Source organism: Nanorana parkeri, unplaced genomic scaffold, assembly GCF_000935625.1.
Source record: "Nanorana parkeri isolate BGI_ZX_2015 unplaced genomic scaffold, ASM93562v1 scaffold2560, whole genome shotgun sequence".
Classification (NCBI taxonomy): domain Eukaryota; kingdom Metazoa; phylum Chordata; class Amphibia; order Anura; family Dicroglossidae; genus Nanorana; species Nanorana parkeri.
In genome coordinates, this window is record NW_017308828.1 from 20,668 (window position 1) to 45,551 (window position 24,884).

Consider the following 24,884-nt stretch of genomic DNA (forward strand, 5'->3'; position numbering starts at 1 on the left):
CCCGGTATTTTTGATAATAGCAGTCATCAGCGGCTTGTGAGCCGCTGATGACAGCTATTAATTTAAAGGGGACAGTCTGCTGATCAGTTCTACTATAAGCTGATGGTCGCTAAAGCGACCATCAGCTTATAGTAGAACTGTAAATGCCAAGGACGTACGGCATACTGAGCTGGCCAGCTGGAATCACTTTAGTAGCTCTGTATGCCGTATGTCCTTGGCAGCGAAAGGGTTAAGCCAGAGCCTCCAGCAAAGAGAGCAGTACAGTAGTGACTATGGAGGTAATCACAACCAACTCTTTAAAAAGCCAAACACCAGTGACAGAGGAGGTTTGGACCCAAATTTGGATCTCTACTTCAAAAAGTACTAATACGGTGGCGACATTCCAGACTAACTATAAGCTGCTCATGAGGTGGTAACTTGCTCCGGAAGAGGGTCTCTAAGGTCTTACCCACGTACCCATCTACATGTTTTAGGGGCTGTTCTGCTGAAGAGACGTTTGCTTATGTGTGGAGGAACTGACTGGTTGTGGTACACTTTTGGTCTCAGGTGTATGGCAAGATCTGCAAGGCCCTTGGCTTTATAGCCAGTAAGAGCATCTACCATGCCCTTCTCAACCAGAAACCACCGGGTTTCACCAAGACTCAGTTTAAACTGCTCCAGCAAAGTTTCACAGAAGCTAAACGTGTAATACCGAGATCTTGGTAGACTCCCACCCTCTCTCAGTTTGTTTTTCAAATTGATGTCTCATACTATGTTTTTTGAAAAGCTCACTGCTCAGCAAACTGACACTGTCTAAATACACTACGATTTAGTTCCCCTGAGCTGATACGTTTTTCCTCCTGCTTATTCTAGGGCAACTCTAATCCCCTGATGGTACCACATTGGAGGAGTCGAATGTGAAGTGTGACATTGATTCCTTCGTTTTTCCTCCCTCTTCCCTGTGTATTGTCCTGTGTGTGTTGTTTTCTCCCCCAGTTTGTACTCTTGTATTTACTCTTTTTTTCACTCCTGTGTTTATGGTTATACATCCGCTCCTGTCTAAGTTTATCTAATGTTCCTCTATGTTTGGTTGACTAAGGAGGCCTACTTTGAAGTTGCTTAATCGTTGATTTCCTTTTCTTTGTTGATGTGTATTGTACCCCGATTTTTGGAAATGTGTACAATTTAACAAAAATGTATTGGACAAAAAAAAGCCAAGCATTACTATGGTAATGTACTGTCAAGAACTGGTCTGAAACATGGATCTTCTAAGATATATAAAACCTTAATTCTTGTAAACAAAAGCACAGCAGCTACCTCCCTACAATTTTTTTTACAGGGTTGTGCTTACAGTACAGGTGCTCCTTAAAGGCAAACAACACCAAAAATATGTCAGTCTGAAATAACCGTTAGAATCCCACCCCAAGCTCCTAGGTACTGTAGATATTACAAAGGGTGAGAAGTACGGTAGAGCTAGAAACTGTGGCCTGGAGATACCAATGCTAGATGTAAGTAGCCAATGGGTGACAAAAAAGGGTAAATTATATCATTCTAATGTGAAATCACCATTTAGATACCCATTTTTAGACGTTAGGATTCTTTTTCAATTTAAAGAAATTATATTGTAAGCTTACTGGTCGTTCTTCTAGCCACAATGCTATTTTAATTAGTGAGCGCACAGGAAAAATAAACATTTTGGGAAAACGTTCTAATGTGCATTTACATTTTCATATCTGAATTACAGGTTACTGGCTACAGTTACAATTTTGCAACAATAAATATTAAACTGGGAGGTAAAAAAAAAAAAAACAATAACATTGAATATTCTTCTGGTTAAAATAAGCAGGTGAAACTTCAGAAGTCAGAAGGCTGGAATGAAAGGGTAGTGTATTAAAATATATGTCACAAATATCTTCCACCTGCATCGTTACTGTACTCCAGTATGAATGCCTATTATTAGCATCTTGTGTGCCTGATTCATGGGCCTGCATTCAGTTTCCAGGAGTCTGTTCTCTGAGGTCATGTTTCCATTATAAACTCAACAAAACACCACTTATTCAAGGCATTTTTCTCTTTCAACAAAAGCTGCCTGATCTATTTTTAGACAAATTACATTGAGATCAATGGCTATGCGTAAGCCACGATCGGTTTTCAGATGGGCACAATTAACTTGAGGAGAGTGTAATAGTCTTTCAACGCACATAAACCTTTACTGAGACCAAATCATAATTGCACATTTTTCCCTGTGGACATATGGTGAGAAACACTGACTAGAGAGAGGCAGTAGATATTACTGGTGATGACTTTTAAATCAAACCAAAGGAAACTGCCCTATAAAAATTCACAACATGGAGGCATGTATGGTAAAACCTGCTTTTTATGGGAGCAAATGTGTGGATTTAAAATTAATGTATGGCTTAAACCTGGCTATACGCTAGTAGAATTTCAGTTGAAAAAAAAGTATATAGGCCATACCCAACAGCTGCACTATATCCAAATGCCTCATTGTATGTGTACGGCCATATTAAACATTTTTGGATAAGTAGGGATGGGTAGAAAGTCAAGATTTATTTTTTGCTGTCTATGCCCCACGGGGGAGGGTTTCCTTTTGGGTCGATAAAACAGTAAATGAGAGGAAATGTCCCAAAAGAGAGGGGAACTCCCATCTTACACAGTTGTCATCAGAATATTGGTCCCCACTGGAAGACTTACTCTCACCTCAAGTAACAACTCTAAAATGTTCATGTTTCTTTTATGATTTCTCCATGTGACAATAGCCACTAGGAAAAATAGAGTGAATCTCAGACAGCAATAAAAACACAAAGGGGTTTCAACCCTTCCCCATGCCATCCACAAATAAAAAAAAGTTTCTTTACATACACCACGATCGAACTGTGTTGCCCAAAATATAATGTAATTCATCCAGTGAAGTCTTAGGAAGCTGGCAGGTTGTAATGAGCAACTCAAGTTTTTTGTTAATGCAATAAATAATCCCCTATGCATATAATGACCAACTTAAAAAAAAAATAGCTGCATTATCGTTTATGCTAGTTTGGTAAATTTTTAAAAATCTTTAAAAACCAGTGAGTAGATTTCACAGATACTTTCTGGCCCCTGAAACACAATGTAGACAACTTTTAACTAAGATGAACTTTCTTTCACAAGACAATTCAGTGATAAAAAAACCATTCACCAATAGCTTTCTGTGATAATCTAAACTGCCACTCTTTAAAAGACTAAAAGTACAACTTTACCTTTTAGGGATTACTTGAATGCTTATTATAAAGTTGCATAATCTTCCTGTCAGGGGTTGAGAGCTGGGCCCAAAGCTGATAACAGGCAATCATAAAACTGTCAGCACAAAGATGTCAGGATGACATAAAAAGAAAACTAAAGGTTTTAATAACTGACATTTTAACCCTCCTTCAGCAGCCCAGACAAGGTGTCAGTTATCAGCACCAAGCACAAACAGGAGACTCATCAACCCTCTGTAAGAGACTTACAACACTGGACTGACCTTTCTGTTGAGACAAGGAAATAATACAACAAAATAACAGCACACACTCCAGTAGTCGTAAGGCTACATTCATAACTTCAGTGGAGATTTAGATCCTTATAAATGTCCAATATGAACTGGTTGTTTTTAAGAAAGAATGAAGTGTTCGTGGCTAAATTAATTTGTATTTGTAAAATTACAGGGCAAAAGCAGGCACACCCAGCTGACTTTTCCAGTGAAGACTTCAGAAACAAAAAGGATGCCAGGAATTCTGACACTGACTTTTGCTGATCATAAATTCTGCCAGCTTCTAAAATTCATTTTTATAAATGCCAAGAAAAAAACCTTGGCATTTAAAATCAATCCTAAGAGTGCTGATAAACGTATTGTGTATTTACACAGAGACACACACACGCACACACTGGACTCCATAAAGTTGTAGAAGTGGAAACCTCCTCAGTATATACCAATCCATATTACAAGGTATTCAAATGCTTTCATGTCAAATGATCAAATTAACCAGTTACAGTTTTGTAACATTTTTGTCATAATAGGCATAGTAAAAATGTATAAATATTCTTAAGGATTTTAGTATAAACTAAATTTGTTGTACAGTATCTGAATTTGTGAAAATATAGACTTTTCTGAAACCCGCCTTGAAAGGACAAGCAACATATAGCTGACCATGAAAAAAGCGAGATGGATCCCAGCAACAAGAACAGTTTATCCCTGAGCTTTGTTAATAGTTGTACTAACACATAATCTCAAAGGAAACTGCAACCTTTTAAAATGTATATTAAAAAAAAACTGTTAGAATTAAAGGCATCCTTACAATAAGAATAGCATCTACATGATATTCACCGTACAGTTAAAGATCCATGTGCAAAGATTAAATGCAAGATCATGATTTGTAATAGTACACCATTACACAATTTTGTAGGTTTCAAATTCCATAAAAGCATAACAGGTTCACCAACTTTTACATCTAAAACATTGGAGGGAATTCTGGAAGGTTCCAACGAATTTATAAATTCTACTGGATATCAGTCACTTCTTCCAAGTTTGCCAGTAGTGTATGTGAAATAAGTTACAGAATCTACAGGCAAATATTTAGGAAGCATTTCATTATTTTAATGCATGTTTTATTTGTGGGAATTGATATAGAACATTGGCTTTGCTGTGTATATTGGTGAGGTCTGGATACACAGCTTAAATAAGATCTTCTAAAAAGTACATAATATTTCCAAGAGCAGAGCAGGAGTTATTAATAATTTGTCCTCCATTTACTCGGTGTGCCATTTGTTATTCGAAGGATATGGTCAGGAAATGTAGCCAAAAACTGATGCTTGCTTAACCGCTCTCTCATATTAGTTGACAAATGCAGCATCTTTACATATTTATAGGATTGACAATTTCTTGTTCTCTTACTTATAAATGGAAGTGTTTGACTAGTACACAGCACTGGTCAGGCCCCTTATGTACACCTTCTCCTACCTGCCGCCCCCACACAGTACTGGTGACACATGCCGCCCGCATAGTACTGGTGACATCCGCTGCCCGCACAGCCATGGGGAGACTCGCACGCAGCCCTGGAGAGGCTTCAGCTTAATATTGTGCTGCATTGCTATATAATGTGTTGCTGAAACTTGTAGTTCCTCTACAGCAGGGGTAGCCAAACTCCGGCCTTCCAGCTGTGGTGAAACTACAAATCCCATGATGCATCTCTCTCCGGGAGTCATGTCTGTGGCTGTGAGAACCTTGCAATGCCTCATGGGATTTGTAGTTCCACCACAGCTGGAGGGCCAGAGTTTGGCTCCCCCTGCTCTACAGCCTGGAGCCAGTGGCAGAACTACCAGGGTGGTAGCGTTTGCAGCTGCGACTGGGCCCTGGCTCTCCACCACTGTCCCAAATTGGACCTGGTTTAACCACTCTGTAGAGGTATCCATGACAAGCAGAATCTGTAGAGGTAACCATGAAAAAATACAGTTCAAACTACAGTGTAGACAAGCTGCAGTGCGAAGTGGAAGGTTGCAATTTTTTCGCTTTGCATTGCATCACTTCGCATCGCTACGCCTGCAGTGTCACAGCCTTGAGGCACAGCGCAGGGGTCAGCGGTGTAAGGAAGAAAGAAAAGGGACTTACAGTGCACTTAGCTGATGATATTCAGGTGCCTTCTTTCTCCTGGTGGTGATGGTGGTGGGGGTGGTATAGAAATCCTGAATGTAGGGAGATAAAACTTTCTTTTCCTGCACTCCACTGTCTCTGCAGTCTTCCTCCCAGCCTATGGCAGCTGAGGTGGGCGGAGGAAGCTGCAGAAGACAGCCGCAGGGAAGACAGTGGAACTGAATGTCATCTAGGTGCGCCAGCGGCGGGACCAGGAATGGGACACTACCGCTGCGGCGATCGTTCGCTTCTATTCTCTCTTCTCCTCCTCGACCGCAGCGAGAGGAGAAGAGATAATAGAAGCTAACGATCGCCACGGCGGTAGTGTCCCATCCCTGGTCCCGCCGGGCGCACCCCCTCAATGACATTCCACTCGCCCCCATGCAATTTTCACTCGCCAATTGCGAGGGGGCGAGTGGAAATGGAAATTTATATACACACACACACGTATATGGTCAATTAAATACTGCATAAGAATAATATGTACTCATCACATAGAGGTTTATGCTGCCTGCAGGTTCACTTTAAGCATATAGGCATGGAAGCAAAAGGTAGTCAATATTGTGGTGATGTAAGGTTTAACACAATATTCACCTCCTAGAAGTATATGAGCTAATGCTTATTAAGAACACGTCACGAATTAGAAGTGATACTACCTAAATATAGCAGTAATTAAATTAAGCCATTCACACTGGGACGTTAAAATTACCTGAGTCAGGACTCCCGACTGGATCTGGAGAGGTTGTGCAGCAGGAGCTTGTGGTACAATGGGGACGCTACTGTCCATGCGAACAGGAAAGCTGGAATGCTTGGTAGTTGATTGAAGCCCAGCAGCTTAAAAATAATACACTTCATATTTAAACTAGACAACTTGAAAATTACATATCTGATGTTGTTTAAGATGGACAAAGATAGTAACCCAGTAACCTGTTAACTAAAACCTATCAAAAACTAAATTGTCCCACCCAAAAAAATCTTGATGGGGGCTAATTTGTATGTTCATAAAACAAATGGAGATGGAAAAATCTAACAATCCCCATCAGGTGTGCCAATAACACGGGAGAAATTATGTTTGCCTGTGTATGCTGCTATCCATCAAGTCGGATAACATTGTATTATGAGAATGCCTGAAACAAGTTGGAGATGTAGGTTCTGAAAATAAAGACCCTTGGTGCTTGAACTATGACAACTATACACATGCAGTTCTCAAAAGTGAGATGGAAAAGTGAGAAAAGGAACTATAGCAACAAACTTTTCAATAAATTCCCAGACAGTAAGCACTAGAGTGTTAAGTGATTGCGAACCCTATTAACTATTAAACAGGTTACCTTGAAATGCTGGAGGACAAACAATGAACGTCTGCTGGAATGGATCCGTCTGGGTACAGAGTTGGGTTGCTCCAGGCTGCAGAGGGACACCCTGCTGTGTGATGCCAGTGACTTGAGCTGTAGATGGCGGGTAAAGCGCAGACTGATAGTTCAGTAATGAGACATCTGAATTTGCCAGGGAAAGTGTAGCGGCAGCGGATGAACTTGAAGCCAATACACTAGCCTAAAAAAGGTGGCAAGATTAAAGGAGCCAATCCTTTAAAGCTCGGCTGGACAGTGGTTTTTATATACATCTAAATCTAAATGGAAAGCTGAACTTTCACAAAAAAATTGTCAAATTCCTACAAACACAATTTGGTAACATATTATTGTTCTAAATTAGCAAATTAAGGCTATACAAATATCCCAAATATGTAATTACAAGCTTCTGTACGACTCAGAGTCTGCAGAGAGCTGGAATTCAAGTTATAGATATTCCCTATTGTTTCATTTCTGCCTAGATACTTGTTTAACCCTTTCGAGGCCAAGGCCTTTTTTCCCCCCTTTTTTTGCACACGTTATAATCCTCATTTTAGGCCTAAAAGTTACTTTAAACCCCAAAAAAATTTTCTGAAAGCCTAGACCCTGTAGAATAAAAATGTAGCAGTTGCAAAAATGTTTTGATGTACGATATTAGTGTATCTCTTTATCAAAATCCAAACATTTTGTGACAAATGCACTCAAGTTAATTGTAGTGCCCCAAAACAAAATATAATACTAATTTTTGTAAAAGATAAACGACAGGGAGTAAATAGAGACCCAACATGCCCAGGTTAAAAATTGAGTGCATCCGTGAAATGGCGACATAATTCAGTACCTCAAAAAGTCCATAGATGACACTTTAAAAGCCCCTACAGGTTAACAAAATATTGGCACTAGAATTATTGTTCTCACTCTGGCGTGTGCGGCGATACACATGTAGTGCAAGTGTCGTTTTCATACATAGGTGCACCCGACGTGTGTTTACGCGAATGTGTGCGTGCTCACGGGGGGACTTTAAAAAAAAAAGAGGTTTGATTATTTTTTCATTTAATATTTTTTAAAACTTTTTTTTTTCATTTACTTTAATTGCTATCGCATAGGGGGGCTTACAATCCCCCATGTGATAGCATATTGGCAGTGACAGGTCCTCTAAGGCAGTGCTCCCCAACCTTTTTATCGCCGCGGACCGGTCAACGTTTGATAATTTTACCGCGGCCCGCTGAGGGGGGGACGTTGATTGTTTATATTTTAGATTGGAATCACCTGTCCCGATAAATCCATATTTCAAGTAGGACTCATGGTATTGTCTGTTAAAAGTTACATGTTTCTTTGATGTTGAAGGCCGCTCTTCTGTCTCTTCACTGGGCCTTTTCTTTTTCCCAAGGAAACTTTCTAACGACGTCTGTTTCGTACTCATTTTTGCTAATTTGTGGGTTAAATTTGAGCAAACACAATATACACGTACACCAAGCACTGTTAAACATGAGAACGTACCGGTGAACAGAGAGAAGAGCGATACACACCTTCTCTTTAACAAAGCTACAACGCCACTGCCGCTTGCAGCCGCTCAGCTCCAGACGTCACCTAAAACCGCCCCGATATCACGATATTTTGCGCATGCGCGGTATTGGTGTGGCTTTAGGTGACGTCTCTCAGCTCCCGGTTAACCTCTCGTCCTGGAAAGTCGGACAAACCCGAGAGAAATACACCACAGTAAATAAAATGGAAATAATTTAATGTTCCTTGGGCGGCCCGGTACCATTTGATCCACGGACCGGCCCGGGGGTTGGGGACCACTGCTCTAAGGTGATACTGGGGGGGTTCAAAAGACAGATAGTATCACCTTTCAACTCTAAATAAGCTATTGAAAAGCAGATCGCACTTCAATAGCGTATTGCTCGGCTTCAAGAGCTGAGGAAATGACTGCTATGGGACCGGAAGTGATGCAATACGGGACACTCCGGGTCCTATAGAACAGGGAGGAGATTGGTGAATGGAAGTTTGCCGCTCTCCTCCCTACCAACACACGACATGCTGACACTGTTTAAACGGACCAGTCGCCACCGACGTAAGCCGTATGTTGGTGGCAGCGAAAGGGTTAAGAGGATGCACCCAATGTGAGTCTACAAAAAGGGTCAATATTGAAGGCAGATCACCCAAATTAGTAGTGACTTCAGAAAGTACATGGTGAGGCTCTTCATAGCAGAAAAAAAAGGCAAAAAATATGCAATATACTATTTGCTAAACATCAGTGAAAACTATACAGTTCCCCTGAAAGGGGCTGTTTTGCTCTTTAAAAAAACAAAAACCTTAAGTTTCACATGAAAAGCATCATCCACAGTGTCAAGGGCAGCACCGGACTTTATAACATTTGAATGTTTCAGTGGTATAAAGAGACCATACTTCCATCACATACCTGATTGTGCACAGTGTTCAGCTGATTGTTAAAGCTCATCGTTAGATTTGTGCTTGTATTGGGAGCAACATGTGTTGTGAAAGGACTCTTAATTTGGTTTACTGTATCATACATGTTGTTCCTTCGTTTACAGATCTCCATGTTCTGAAAACATGACTTCACACTACAAGGAAAGACAGCCAACATTAATATGTGGTTTAATAACAATAAATTATTACCTACAGCCAAAAAATATTAAGTGAAGCAAATAAAGCTAAATTTAAAAAAAAAAAAAAACTAGGAAATATACAAAGCATTCAAACTTACTGGTTACTATGAGGGAAATCCAACAGGTGAGTCATGGTAACAAATGGATGGGTTAAGGTTTTCATTGGAGTTATCCTCTTATCCGCATCAATGGTCAACATTTTCTTTAGCAAATCTATATATTCCCTTCTGTCTGCCTTCTCTGCCAACATATCTGTGCCCTCTAGGTCTGTAGACATATTCACCTATGAATTACAAAACAAACATCAAACCAAGCACAATACCTGAGCATGCATTGCAATGCCTCTGTCCTCCAAGTCTGATATGGCTCTAAACAATTTGAGATACTGCAATGATCCCACCAAAAACTGACCAAAATCTAACATAAAACAATGAGAGCTAAGCATTTTACTTATTATACAATATAGTGTACATTTAAAAGGTTCCTAATCATACTGATTATTTGTTCAAGGAAGTGTAAACAAAGTCTAGTTACAATTATATTAGATGATAATTTTTTTAAAAGAAGTTGCCAGGTCAGAAATATGGGACCTGCCATGGGTGTCTATGAAGGTGAATGATGCATGACTGTCCTTACAAGGGCATTAAAGGCCTGTTCACACCAGATGCAGTGCGTTCCGGCCACAACGCACTGCATCGCGGCCGGCTCAGTATTTTGTGGGGCCGGAGGGGGCGTGGCTGGCCATTGAAGTAAATGGCCCCGTAGCCACGCCCTCCGGCCGCAATGCGATCGCCCGCACAGGATCGCAGTGCGGCCAAAATGCTGCAAGCACTATTTTGACCGCACCGGACCGCAGTGCATATTAGCACCTGATATGCACATGCTGGTTCCAGGGCAGTGATTCACCAAGTAGTTGGGGTCTGAATTTTACTTTTTATGGCATTCTTACCGTTAGCTGTGCTTAAAGGAGAACTATGGGGTTAGGGCTTTTCCCCATAGTTCTCCTTAGGGTAACGGGAGGACACAAACTAGCGTCCTCCTGTCACCCTAAGCTCAGGATACCGCGAGCTGTATGAGACGCCGCAGCTGAAGCGGATCCCGACAATTATGTCTGGATCCGCCCAGCTGCGTGAGTGACAGCTGGCTCTGCCTATCTAGAGGCAGAGCCAGCTGTACCCGCCCCCACCCCTGTCTGTTCCGCCAGTCAGCGCGGGAGAATCGGAGCGGGGGGAATCCAGCCCCTCCCGTCACGGCTCTCTGCCGTGACAGGATCGAGAAGTGAGCCGGTATGTGTTTGCTCACTTCCCGATCTACTGAGCTGACCTGTGACAGTTTCATTGTCACAGGTCGGCTAGAACTATGAGGATGAGTGAAAAGCACTCACCCCATAGTTCTCCTTTAATCTGCTTCTACCCTTGCCAAAGGGAGGGAGATATAGGGGTAGAAGTTCTACTACATAAAATTTAAACTCATGGCTGCTATAGTGTTACATCGTGTGATATTTGTTACATGCCGGTGCTGCTGCCGATGTAATTATCATTACACCATCGGCAGCAAAAAGGATGAAGAGTGTAGATACTTACCTCACCTGATGCCTGTGCTACTCCGTTAACCTTTGGGAGTGCCCATCTACCGTGTGACCTGCAGTACTCATTACACCATCGGCAGCAAAAAGGATAAAGAGTGTAAGTACTTACCTCACCTGATGCCTGTGCTACTCCATTAACCTTTGGGAGTGCCCATCCACCGTGTGACCTGCAGTACTCACTGGTTTCTACTAGTGATGGGAAGAACAGGCCCGAGTTTGGTTCGTATTCGGACTTTAGAACATCCAAAAGGTTCGATTTCGAACTCAATGCAAGTCAATGGGGGTAGAACCTTCAAAAAGAGTTGTCCCCTTTAAGAGGGCTTATATGCAAGTTATTATGGGGGAATGCCCTGGGGAACAGGAATCAATGAAAAAAAAAAAGAAAAAACTTTTCAAAAATAGTTTTTAACCTCTTGCCGTCCGCCCGTAGTAAAAAAAACGGACGGACGGCACTGCTACATCTGCGGGTTGACGTCTCCAGACGGCAATTTTTTTCTGCACGCACGGGCAGAAAAGACCCGACCGTTGCACACACCCGTTACCGGGTGTTTCACATATAGGCGAAACCTGCTGCAGCAAATGAAAAAAAAAGACTTTTTGTTTTTAATTTTTAAAGCATGCAGTTCCCCCTCCCAAACAATACCAGACCCTTTATGTCTGGTAGGAATGTTAGGAGGGACCTCATTTTTTTTTTTGAAGTGCAGGGTTCCCCCTAAAAGTCATACTAGACCATTAAGGTCTGGTAGGAATATTAAGGAGGGACCCCATGTAAAAAAAAAAAGGGGGGGGTTCCCCCTTTAAGTCATACCAGGCCATTTAGTTGCTTTAAATGACAGGTCCAATTTAATTAGAAATTCCTTCCTTTTCATCCAGCATGTCCTACAGTTTAGAAGACAAAAACAAAAATTGTTCTACAGGAAGCAGCGTTGTTGGCTTTCCTTTTCACTACATTTCACAGCTGTTGGGAAAATACCTGCTACTACACAAGACACATTGATTCCCCTAATCTAGGCCACATAAGAAATACAACAGGCAGTGTAAAGGTGCCCATACACTGCTCGATTCTCGTACGAGAATAGCGGGAAATCCCGCGATCGTACGAGAATCGAGCAGTGTGAACGAAGACGTGCGACTGTTTCTACTGTACGGTCGCACATCTTTTGTCTAAGGAGCACGCTAGAAAACCAGCCGAAAATAGTACGATTTTCGGCTGGTTTGAACGGTGCTCGGGAGACAAATGCCGAACTGGCCGGTGTGCGCACGCGCACACTGCCCGTTCAGCATTGCGGTCATCGGAAGCCCGCCCCTCAGGGGGGCGGGCTTGCGATGATCGAGAGTGCGATCTTCCTGTCCAAGATGGGCAGATCGTACGTTTTTTTAAATCACTTTACAACCATCGCAAGACTGAGGTCTTGCGATGGTTGTACAGTGTATGGGCACCTTTATACTGAACAAGTCCTACTGCTGACAAGTGTGCAGGTGTAGTGTCAACCAGGACCGTCATGTGTGTGCATACAATGCTTCTAAAGTCGGGTAAACACGCGTCTATTTTCTTCTTCGTTCAACCCGCGGGTTCAACAAAGAGAATAGAACAGATTGCTCAGTCAACGCTTACAAGTGTTAATCAAAGAATCTCATGCTGTTTACTGTAGGGATACCCGAACACAGCTGGCAGCTCATTGGCTGCTAGCTCTGTTTGGCTGACAATTTTTCTGACATGTCCCTTCAATCAGCTGATCGAGGGATGCCGATTGGTAAGACGCATCAAATTCGAATTCTGTATACCTGGCTTAAGTCCTTACCCTTAAGGTGTTGGGACAGACAGTGTTCAAATCCAATTTACAACTGTTAAGATCTGGCAGCACAGTACAAACAGGGATAATTAAAATAAAAATATGAAAGAAGAGAGAGGTCTTTGGATCACTAACCAATACAAAACCTTTATTGCACAAACTTATAACAAGATTCACAATAGTCCCATAAATACCCAAATACCTCCCTCAGTATAAATAAAACAAGCAACGTTGTTATGCACACAGTGTTCTGCCCACAAATATACACAAAAATTTAAAGGAACACTCTTTAAATCAGAGTATAGCATTAAGTTAAACTCCTGGGATATTGATCGGGTCAAGGTGCCCATACACCTTACAATTATCTGCAGATTTTCTATGGTCAGATGGAAAAAGTGCAACAGATTCCTCCATCTTTGCTAAACTGTGTGGATGAAGGAATCTCCCACTGGGACACGCTTCAGTATCTTGCTAGTCAGCCCCGTTGTCTGTCAAAATACCCGAACAATCTGTTTGGATGCAGGCATTGTTCAGGTGTTTTGAGAGCCAGCGGGGCCGACTAGCAAGATTACGGAAGCTTGGCCCAGGGGGAGATTACTCCATCCACACAGTTAAAGTGCAGATAGAGGAATCTGTTGCACCCTTTTCCATCTGACCACAGAAAATCTGCAGATAATTGTAAGGTCTATGGGCACCTTAAGGTGTATGGCCAGCTTTAGTTAGGTAGCAGAGCGGGTTGTTAATCAGTTTCAGCTGCTTTGGTGTTAATTTAAGTAACAGGTGCACTAGATGGGCAACAATGAGACGACCTCCAAAAACGAATGGTTTTAAAGGTGGAGGCCACTGACATTTTTTTCCCTACTCATCTTTTCTGTTTCTCACTAGTTTTGCATTTGGCTAGAGTCAGTGTCACTACTGGTAGCATGAGGCTATACCTGGACCCTATAGAGGGTCCTCCTTTGTGCAAGGAGGAACAGGATGAGCACTGCCAGAGCCCTACAAAATGACCTCTAGCAGGCCACTGGTGTGAATGTCTCTGACCAAACAATTAGAAACAGACTTCATGAGGGTGGCCTGAGGGCCGACGTCCTCTAGTGGGCCATGTGCTCACTGCCCGGCACCGTGGAGGTCGATTGGCATCTGCCATTGAAAACCAGAATTGGCAGGTTCGCCACTGGCGCCCTGTGCTTTTCACAGATGAGAGCAGGTGCACCCTGAGCACATGTGACAGACGTGAAAGGGTCCACCGACTCTAGCCAAATGAGGGAGCAAAAAATTGGACAGAAGAATGGCTGTGGATATAGTAGACTTGGACTTTGCAAAAGCGTTTGACACAGTTCGCCACATGCGGCTAATGTATATGTTAATGTCAGTAGGTATAGAGTTATTCCATCTGTAATTGAGCCAGCGACGGTGCGCCCACTGCGGCGCGCACGAGTGGCCATCGCTGAGCGGACCTCTAAAGACGCCCGCTCAGATCTAGAGAGCTAGAGAGGTAGTTAATAAGCAAGAAAAAAAGCATATAAAAACGTTTGCAGCCATTTTTATTATACAGTGTGAATGGGAACATATAAGTAGGTGTCATCCCCATTTGGCTACAAAAGTAAAAATACACTTTTAATATTTGAACAATTGAACAATACTTTAGCTCACAAACAGTATATGTAATGTAGAGTCCTGGCCATTTTTCTACCAATAGATGGGGTTAGAATACTTATCAGGGTTTTTTTTTTTGGCCTGTAGGCAAGAAACTGCCGATTTCAGGAATTATTACAGCACTCCAGGGGTGTGGAATTCCTATCGCCCGACACCCGGGAGATGCAGTTTTGGGCGCCGGGCGAGTAGATTTTTTGGACAAGCAGAGCTAAATGTACAGTGGGGACAGCTCGTTTTTATACAAGTGATCTGATCAGATCACTTCTATCAAACGAGCAGCAGTGATAGTGTCCGCCCGCAACCCCCGCCGTGGTTTTCGAGGCCCCCCTGCTTTTCTACGTCCGTTCTTCATCTGCTGTGGCTGTGTGTGTGATCACAGACTGGAGCGCTGTAATCACAGCACCACCTGTCTCACTTGTCAGGACCGGCACAGAACATCTGTTCTGTGCTGGAGGGCAGGTTCCATAAAGAGAACCTGTCACCTCCAAATTATCACATAGGGGCTTGAAAGCCCCTATACGATAGGAATAAAATTAAGTGGGGGAAAAAAGTAAAAAATTAAACATTTTTTATAAATAAAGTAAAAAATAATATATAAAAAAGGTGAAAAATAAAAGTAAAATAAAAAAAATTAAAAATTAAAACCAACCCCACTGCCCCTGCCATCTACATGCAAATAAATGTGCGCGTAGGACATTGTGCGTTGAGTGCTGCCGCCATTCCATTGTGGTAGCCAGGAAGCAAAACTCTTACACACACAATGTAAGGGTAAGTTCACTTTCCCAGGTTATATGGGAAAATAGAATTACCCGATGAAATCTAGCCCCACCTCTCCCAACCCCCCCCCATACTTACCTTTCAGCGTACAGTCCCTCCCCTCCACCAGTATGGGTGTACCATCTGTACCACGTGATGCTGTCCATCACAGTCCTGCCCTATGCATTTTTAATTTTGCACGCAAATTGCAAGCACTCATTGGTCAGCGTGGTCAGGTGGTATTTAGCACAGTCAAATACGTTTTTATTAGGGATGCAACAATACTAGTATCAGTGCCGATACCGAGTATTTGGGCGAGTACTTGTACTCACTCAAATGCTCTGATACATTCCCCGATACTGAAACTTACGGCCAGAAGAAAATTTCCTCTGAGCGGCAGTGCCGTAGGGGAACATGGAGCCAGCTTCCAGTGCAATCAGGAAGCCGTGCGGCAAGTAATGACCCGCCTTCTGGTTTCCTGATTGACCAGGAAGTCAGCTCCTTGCTGATTGGCTGGAAAGTCAGCTTCCCGGCCAATCAGCATCGAGCCGGCTTCCCGACCAATCACAATTAAGCAAGCCAAACAACATGGAACCGGCTTCCCTGGCAATCAGGAAGCTGGGTGGCATGTCAATACCCGCTGCCTGGCTAACTGATTACCCAGGAAGCCTGCTCCATACCAGCAGAAGCACCGGTATTGGTATTTGGTATCGGCGAGTACCGAAAGCAAATGATCGGTACTCGGACTCGATACCGAAAAACCGGTATTGGTGCATCCCTAGTTTTGATTAAAACTATTTTTTTTTGTATTGGGACAAGTAGATTCGGCCCCCACCTTAGCCCTTGGACAAGTAGTTTTTTTTTAAATTTACACACCCCTGTACTTCATCTCCCAGAGACACGACAAATCTCTCCAAAGCAACAGCAAATCTCTCCTATGACAGTTGTTACCAGAGGTTTTCCAACTTTTCCCATATTTTGCATAGGCTCTTGGTGTCCAATCCAGTGAAAACTCTCAAGACGTGAAGTGACTATGAAAAGTTTGCCTCAAGTTTTTGTCACTAAATAATAGAACATAAGTTTAATCTGTGTAACAACTTACCTGTGCCATGTCATCTAAGCAATTAAAGATATACTTCCGAGCCTCTTTCGATTTGATCCCAGTTTCCATTTCATGCTCCTCTGGGGTCTAGTTGGAAAAAGGGAGGAAAAAAAATACATGTGTCTCATACATATAGTATCAATATATTTTATTAGGAAAACAGGATTATCTATCAACCCCAAGCCATGAGGCTAACCATGACATGTTACAGGTTTTGTTTCAGTTTGTGGAAGTCAACATGAATTCCCATTCCAAATGTATATGTATTTAACACCCTAGTCTATACAAACTCTCCTACAGCTTCTAGGGCAAAGTGATCTTTCCAAATAAAAACTCATTCATACTGTTTTGTTATTGATCACATGGCTTTTGGTCAAATGGTCCCTGCTGAATGGAGACGTACCAAATGCTTAGACAATAAGCTCCGGGATCCAGAATATTAGTTTCTTCTGCCAAAATTTGTGTTTAAGGGATCAAGAACAGACAGGGGTTCCACCACAACTGGTAGAGTCCAAAGTGATTATTTATAAAAGGTCAACAGGATAAAAAAAATTCAGAGTTAGGACTTACCGGTAACTCTATTTCCATTAGTCTTCCAGGACACAGGGCCTAAGAATGGGAATATTAGTTTACCCACAAACACTGTGAAGTGTAAGTTTTTCACTTCATGCTTTTATACCTTATACTGTACATCACCTATGATTCTCCTCTATAGGTCCAAGATAGATTTCCTATATATTTCATCTCTGATCACTTTTAGATCGTCCGTAGCTACTGTTTACATCAAAGAACCCTCCCCTTCCTCTCGCAATGGAGAAAGGGGAGGGGTGAGGATTTCTTAATAAAAGATTTAAGAATGAAGGGATCATCATCAGCAGAATAATGGTGAGGGATTTAAATTGGAATCGGTTTTGTCACCTGTTCTCCCCGTCTACTTTCCGATACATCTTAGCTGTATCCTGTCTCTATAGTGCCTGTATATCATTCACCTCACTTATCGTGCACCCCCACAACTTCATCCTCCCACTGTATGTAACCTGTACATTAAGCCCTTCACGTCATCTTCCCTATGTATACGACTTGTACATTAATGATGCACTGCACCTAAAGCATTATTACGAAGATATGTTTTAACCACCTCAATGCCAGCATGTTTTTTCATTTCCAAAAACAGTAGCAAAAAAAATAGATCACTTATGTCTACTTTTGAAAAAGATGTCTTTTCGGGGGCAGTGTCCTGGTATTTGTATTTGACAGGTTTTAAAACAGAAAAGAAAATAGTTTTTTGTTTTTAATTTTGGTCTTGTTAAGAACCCAGTGGTTGTAAAATACCAAACGAAAGCTCTAGCTGGCGAAAAAAAGAAAATATAAAATTAATTTGGTAATAAAAATTAATAGTAATAGTAATAATCACTCAAATGATCAAAGTGCTGAAAAGGAAAAATTGCCTGGCAATTAAAGGGTATATACAGACTAGTACTCTAGTAGTTGAAGCATGGTTACTGCTTGCTAAGAATATATAAATACTTTCGTGTCAATGAGGACTGTGTGTATACAGTATACATAAAAAAGTTTGAGGTATGTAATGTGCATGAATAATAAGAAGCCATTTAGTAGAACTACCTTTAACCTCCACAATGGATAGCCCAAATCTGGATCCCTGTTGAAAAATCTAGAGGTCTTTGTTCCAGCACTGAGAAGATATTCTGCAGGAAGTCCTTGAGTTTGAGAGATGTACCTTATCTGAATAACAAAAAACATGACAGCAATTTTACATGTGCAGTTGGCAGATCTTCACATTCAAGTTACAGTTCTTTTATGAAAGTAGCACACATAAAAACAGCTACTAATAGACACTATTCATTTTATAATTACGTGCTTTATTTTTATAACAAATATATCTTTGATTTTATGGTGGGCTGCATCTGACAGCTATGTTTACAGGAAAATAATTATCCGTAAATACCAATTCAATGGAAGTGATTGACTTGACTCCATATGCCCAGAATAGAGATCAGCAAAATAAGAGGGTGAAATATGTTTTCACTCAAGAGTGACACATTTTTCCATTTAGAAAATCTAGTGAATCTTGAGTGAAAGTTGTGTAAATCTTGTACAGTTTTTTTGAAGGCCAGGCCTGGCAGACAAGCACAAGAAATTTCTACTCATAGTATCCATTCCAGACTTCCAAGAGAAGCTGGGTTTAAGAAAATGCACATTTAGACACTGTACAACAGCAAACACAAAACGCATATGTTGATTGCAATACCCTGTTGCTTTGGCACAGACTTTGAATCACATAAGTCACCTCTATTTTATTTCTGCCTCTTTGTTCTTGCATATGACATATTGGGATTCTGTATTTATCATAATCCCCAACATACATTTTTGAGTTCAAATATGGAGGCATTGCTGGCATGGCATACATTGCACAGCACATAAACCTTCCAAACTAAACACTGCATTATTTCCTGAAATATTCACGCAACATAGGAATACTCACAGTCACATGCTCTTAATAAAAAAGTTTTGACTTCAGGATACATTTCAGTTTATGGATACAGTGGGAAAGAGTTAGCAACCATGTCAAGATATTATAACTGTCTGCATTCCAGATGGTCAGATTCACCCATTCTATTTGTTCTTGTAGACATAGTCACAAACTAAACGTAAAGGGAAAATCCAAAAATTTGACTGGTCATTGCAACAGAAATAGAGAGGAAGACAGACAGTTGTATGGTCAACTGTTTAAGAAAGGATTTCCATCACTTTGGAAAGATTTTCCCTTGATTCCTATTGTGTCTACGATACATGAAGTGAAGGAACAGTGGCTCTCAACCTATGTAACCTCAGGACCCACATTTGTCCTTGGACATTAAGTGGCGACCCAAGTCGCAGTGCAGTGGAATGCACGGCATTGCGGTACCATGGGTTCCGGTGTGAGCGATCCGTGCGATCCTCAGCTTGGGGCCCAGTGCTGGGCTGCTGTGCTGTGACAGAGCTTCATCCATACATACATTGCTTGTACAACTCCTTTGCGCCCTGTAGAGGTGCTAGGAGCCAGAATGTGACGTCACTCCGATCCAGGCACCTCTACAGCTCCCTCGCGGCCATTGCTCCAGCCCAACCCACCTCAAGCTGACACTTGGCTCCAGGCAGCATATTCTGAATGGCTGCTCAGTGCAAGAACTGATATTGCTATGCTAGGTGTATACTTTTCTATGTGAGAGGCTGAGGAGCCTCTCACATAGAAAAGTGAAGGGCATGCGGCGACCCACTGAAAACGGGGTCGCGACCCACTTTTGGGTCACGACCCACCAGTTGAGTACCAAGGGTCTAAATCATTCAACAGCTTGTTTGTGATTTGGTTTTATTTAATGAGTTTTGTTCCATCAATACAGGGTGTGGAAATTTAAAAAAAAAAAAAAAAACTTGTCCAAGGGCTAAAGCGGGGGCCGAATCTACATGTCCCTCATGACAATTTACTTATCCCAATACAAAAAAATAGTTTTAATCAAAACTAGGGATGCACCGATACCGTTTTTCCGGTATCGAGTAGCGATATTTTGCTTTAGGTACTCGCCAGTACCAATAGCGGTGCTTCTGCTGGCATGTAGCCGGCTTTCCGGGCAATCGGGAAGCCGGGCAGCGGTCAATTACATGCCACCAGGCTTTCTGACTGCCAGGGAAGCCGGCTCCATGTTGTTTGGCCAGGTGACCGGCTTTCCAGCCAATCAGAATCAAGCCGGCTTCCAGGCCAATCAGGAAGCCGAGTGGCGAGTAATGACCCGATTGGCCCGGGAAGATGGCCCGATGCCGAGAGGCTGGGAAGACGGCTTCCGGGCCAATCAGGAAACCGGGAGGCAGATCATTACTTGCTGCCCGGCTTCCTGAAGCTGGCTCCATGTTCCCCTACGGCACTGCCAGTCAGAGGAAATCTTCCCCTGACCGGAAGTTCCGGTATTGGGGAAGGTATCGGTGCATTTGGGTTAGTACAAGTACTCTATCGGTGCATCCCCAATCAAAACCATATCTGATTGTGCTAAATAGCACTTCTCATTGGTCAGCGTGGTCACCAGACCAAATGAGTGCTTGCAATTTGCGAGCAAAATTCAAAAAGCACAGGGCAAGACTGCGCTGGACAGCAGTACGGGGTACAGATAGTACACTCATAATGGCGTAGGGTGGGGTTGGAAGAGACGGGGCCAGATTTGGTTGGGTAATTCCGTTTTCCCATATTACCTGGGAAAGTGAACTTACCCTTTAATGCACATTGTGTGTGTGTGTAAAAGAGTTCTGCTGCCTGGCTACCACAATATGGCACACAGTGGAATGGGGCAGCACTCACACACGTTGAGTTTTATTTATTTTACTTTATCACTTTTTTTAAATGTTTATGTTATTATTTTGTTTCCACTTAATTTTATTCCGATCACATAGGGGCTTAAAATCCCCTGTGTGATAGTTTGGAGGTGACCGGTTCTCTTTATGGAACCTGCCCTCCAGCACAAAAACAGGTGGTTCTGCGATTACAGGGCTCTGGTCTCAGTGATCACAGAGCAGATAAAGGCAAAACGATGATCTTCGCCTGCTCTACACTCTTTATCCTGAGCTTATGAACAAGTGATCTGATCAAATCACTTGTATTAAGCGTGCAGCGTATCCCTGCTGTACATTTAGTTCTGCTCAACCAAAGCAGGGCTAAATGAACAAAAAACTACTCGCCCGGCACCCAAACCTGCATGTCCTGAGCGTCGGGCGATAGGAATTCCACACCCCTGAAATAAATTATCATATTGATACTTATGTGGCAACAATCTGTTTGATCACTGCTAGGGCTACAATACTATCATATGGGTTTTAGTAAACCTGTCTGAATTTTGAACCTTGAAAATCTATACATGCCATGTTTTTTTCCAGCAGAGAGTTGATCTATTGCAACTGGCTTTCCAGCACAAAAATGGTAACCTAACCAATCAAGCCCGAAAGGCCCTGAACACTACAATATCTTATTGGCCAAAGCAGGATAGTTATAATAGGTACACCACCCTAAAAGCTGGCCATAAACTAAGAATTTTGTCCAGTACTTGACGAACCTGCCAAAATGCGTTCAGTGGGTGGCCCTGTCAGCACCCTCCTGTCCAGCTTCTATCGATTAGTAATTTGAAGGAGTCAGTCATAATTTCATAATCCGAACAGTGGCGGCAATCGCAGGATGGATGAGAGAAATATATCAGTGTAAGGCCAGCTTGCTTAACTACAATATAAATTATGTCACATCACCTTGAAAAAGGCAGAAAAACTAATTCTTACCACTGGATGTAGCTACTAGAAGGAGAGCGATTTTAAACAAATCCATTATCTGATTTTAGGAGGGGAGAGAAACAAGCAGCCTCCCCACCCACATTTCAGATACGTTTCTCAGAATACTGGCAGATTCTCAGTTAAGGGAAACCACCCAACTAGAGCTGTATATTTTTAAATGCTGAAAGCCAGCAGATTTCCTCTGGAAATATACTAAGTGTGTCACTGGTCTAAACACTGCAGCTGCATTAGGCAATCATTTACCAGTGATAAAATTCCCAACAAACAGTTGTGAACGCAGCAGGAAAGGTAAAATATAGGTGCTGTCAGATTCCAGTCTTTAGTATGGATTTGAAACAAACACAAGCGTCTTACTGGCTGCTGTAGTCACTATTTGTTTCCTTCAGTTTAAAAAAATGAAGCCAAGAGCAAAACAGCACTAATCTAGCAATCAGCTGTTTTGTAAAAAGAAGAGAAACAGTAAACAGCCAACTGGGACTTAAGGCCTCGTACACACATCGCATTGGGGCCGCTCACTATGTTGTGGGGCAGGAGGGGGCATGTTGGTCCATTGAAGTGAATGACACCGTAGCCACACCCTCCGGCCGCCATGCGATCGGCCGCACAGGAACACAAGGCACATCAATGCCTGCGGTCCGGTCAAAATAGTGCTTGCAGCATACACAGGGCTCCAAAGTTGTGTCGCTACGGAGGGGAAGCAAAGATCTTTCAAAAGAGCAGCAGGAGGGGGGAGCAGGGGCAGATCGGTGTGGGTAATTCTATTCTCCCAAATTTGCCTGGAAAAGTGGAATTACCCTTTAAAGGGTATGTGTAATTGTTTTCCTAAAATAAAACTGTAAAAAAGGTACAGGTTAAGTTGGTGAATGTGAAACTTTGCAACTACATGGACTCTTTAAATGTGAGCTTTCATCTCATTCCCTTGTTCCTGTTCACCATGTGTTGGAAAAAAGGTTTATTCCAACCCATTTATAGAGGTCAAGCACATATGCAAGAGTCCAAAGTGAAGGAATGTCTTATTGCAAGATTTTAGCTACTTTGTAGTCCCCAGAATCTCAGCAGGAATATGACACCATCCCCACCCAAGGTGGCCGAGCACAAACAATGCAAGTATAAGAAATACCTTTATCCTAGAGTACAATATCCTGAATATAAAAAGGTACCACACCCCTAATATATCAAAATCGAGAACAAAAGAAAAAGTGGGGCTTTTTAGGTACCAAGGGACAGAACCAAGAAATTACAACATAAAACAGAAACTCTTTATTACAAAGATTAAAAATATTTAAAAACATGATTACATAGTGAATGTGAAGTGCACATTTCAGAAAGAAAAAAACAAGAAACAAAAACAATCTCCAAATAAACTATTCCAGAATTAGAGTATGAGGCTAGACGACCATAACAAACAGACATTCGATGCGACATGTTCTTATACTCCTAAGGATAACAACCACCCGCCTTGATTAACAAAGAAATACCAGTAATATCACCTACTGTCTCCAGAGAGTAATCCGTGCGCACCCGACCAAGTCCCCTCCTAACTTTTGTTTAAACCTAGTGTTTTTTTAAAAGAGGAAAGGAGAAAAGAAAAAAAGGGGGAAAAAATAAATGAAAATAATTTTTTTTAACAGCAACCCACGTCATGACGTCCCAGCGTTATGGCGCATCATATTCTCTTTTCTTTTCATTTCTTTTTTCCCCCTTTTTCTTTTCTCCTTTCCCCTTTTAAAAAACACTAGGTTTAAACAAAAGTTAGGAGGGGACTTGGGCACGTATTACTCTCTGGAAAAGGTAGGTGATATTACTGGTATTTCATTGTTAATCAAGGCGGGTGGTTGTTATCCTTTTGGGTATATTCACCTTATACACTGAGTGGCCAGATTATTATGAACACTTGACGTTTGTAGGCAAATTAGCTATAATTAGCTATAACTTCGCCCTGAAGTTGCTATATGGCCAGACCATTATAAATAGGGAAGCCGGTGGTTTACCACGACAGTAGAAGTGATTTTTTTCTGAAGATATGGGTAAACAACGCGATTTAACAGCCTTTGAACGTGGGATGATTGTTGGCGCTCGGAACCATGGAGCGAGTATCAGCAAAACAGCAGAATTTGTTAAATGTTCAAGAGCAGCTGTTGTTAGTGTTTAAAGACTGGACTGTCAGCCCGAAAATCTGGGTCTGAGTGTGCGAATTGTGGCGGTCAGCGACTAATCAATGTTAGGGCAGAACGGAGAGTGGCAAGACTGGTACAAGACAACAGAAGGGCAACAGTGCAGTGTCAGATTCCTCGCATCACCTCTCAACATCTCGTGGAGTCACGAGGCGGCACAACAAAGTCATCTCGTGAAGTCATCTCGTGGCCCAACGAAGTACTGATGGGGTGGTCATAATAATCTGGCCACTCGGTGTATATGATTATCTAGATCTCCTCTATCTCCTGAGGAAGCGTTGGAGCGCGAAACGCATTGAGTTTTACTATTTCTGATAAGAGGAGGCATTTGTGCGCTGTATGAGTATAAGAACATATCACATTGATTATGTCTGTTATGGTTGTCTAGCCTCATACTCGAATTCTTGAATAGTTTATTTGGAGATCGTTTTTGTTTTTCTTTCTGAAATGTGCACATATTAATCATGTTTTTAAATATTTTTAATCTTTGTATAAGAATTTCTGTATCATCATGTTGTAATTTCTTGGTTCCGTCACTTGGTACCTAAAAAGCCCCACTTTTTCTTTCCTGCTCAATCCATTTATTGTAGCTTTCTGGCTTGGGGGCACAAAATAAATAGGAATACCTTGCATTTTTAGTGCAAGGTCTGCTTTAATTGGCAGCTCGGTCCGAGGTTTTAATAGCTGTGTTAGCTCTTCTAACTCACAGCTTAAAGTGACATTAAACCATTCGTTCCCCCTAATGCTGCTGTAAGGACTTACCCTAAGTGATGCATCTTGAGCTGATCATCATCTTCCTTCCAGTGGTGTTCAGCAGTCCCTCCAGCGTTGGTGGTGGTCTCTGATCAAGTGCAGACTGCTGTTTCTTCCTGTCCTACA

At 42.0% G+C, this 24,884-nt stretch overlaps 1 protein-coding gene across 1 annotated transcript in view; it reads right to left on the minus strand.

The window, feature by feature from the left end:
- The window catches only part of HIPK1 (homeodomain interacting protein kinase 1), a gene marked incomplete at its 3' end in the record, with an annotated part of 112,999 nt that overhangs the window by 20,086 nt on the left and 68,029 nt on the right, over positions 1-24,884 (minus strand). The window contains exons 4-9 of the mRNA XM_018573833.1: positions 18,130-18,249; positions 16,507-16,593; positions 9,710-9,894; positions 9,404-9,566; positions 6,967-7,189; positions 6,348-6,472 (exon numbers count right to left, since the gene is read on the minus strand). Of these exons, the coding sequence (XP_018429335.1) occupies positions 6,348-6,472; positions 6,967-7,189; positions 9,404-9,566; positions 9,710-9,894; positions 16,507-16,593; positions 18,130-18,249 (903 nt within the window). The remainder of the gene's footprint in view (positions 1-6,347; positions 6,473-6,966; positions 7,190-9,403; positions 9,567-9,709; positions 9,895-16,506; positions 16,594-18,129; positions 18,250-24,884) is intronic.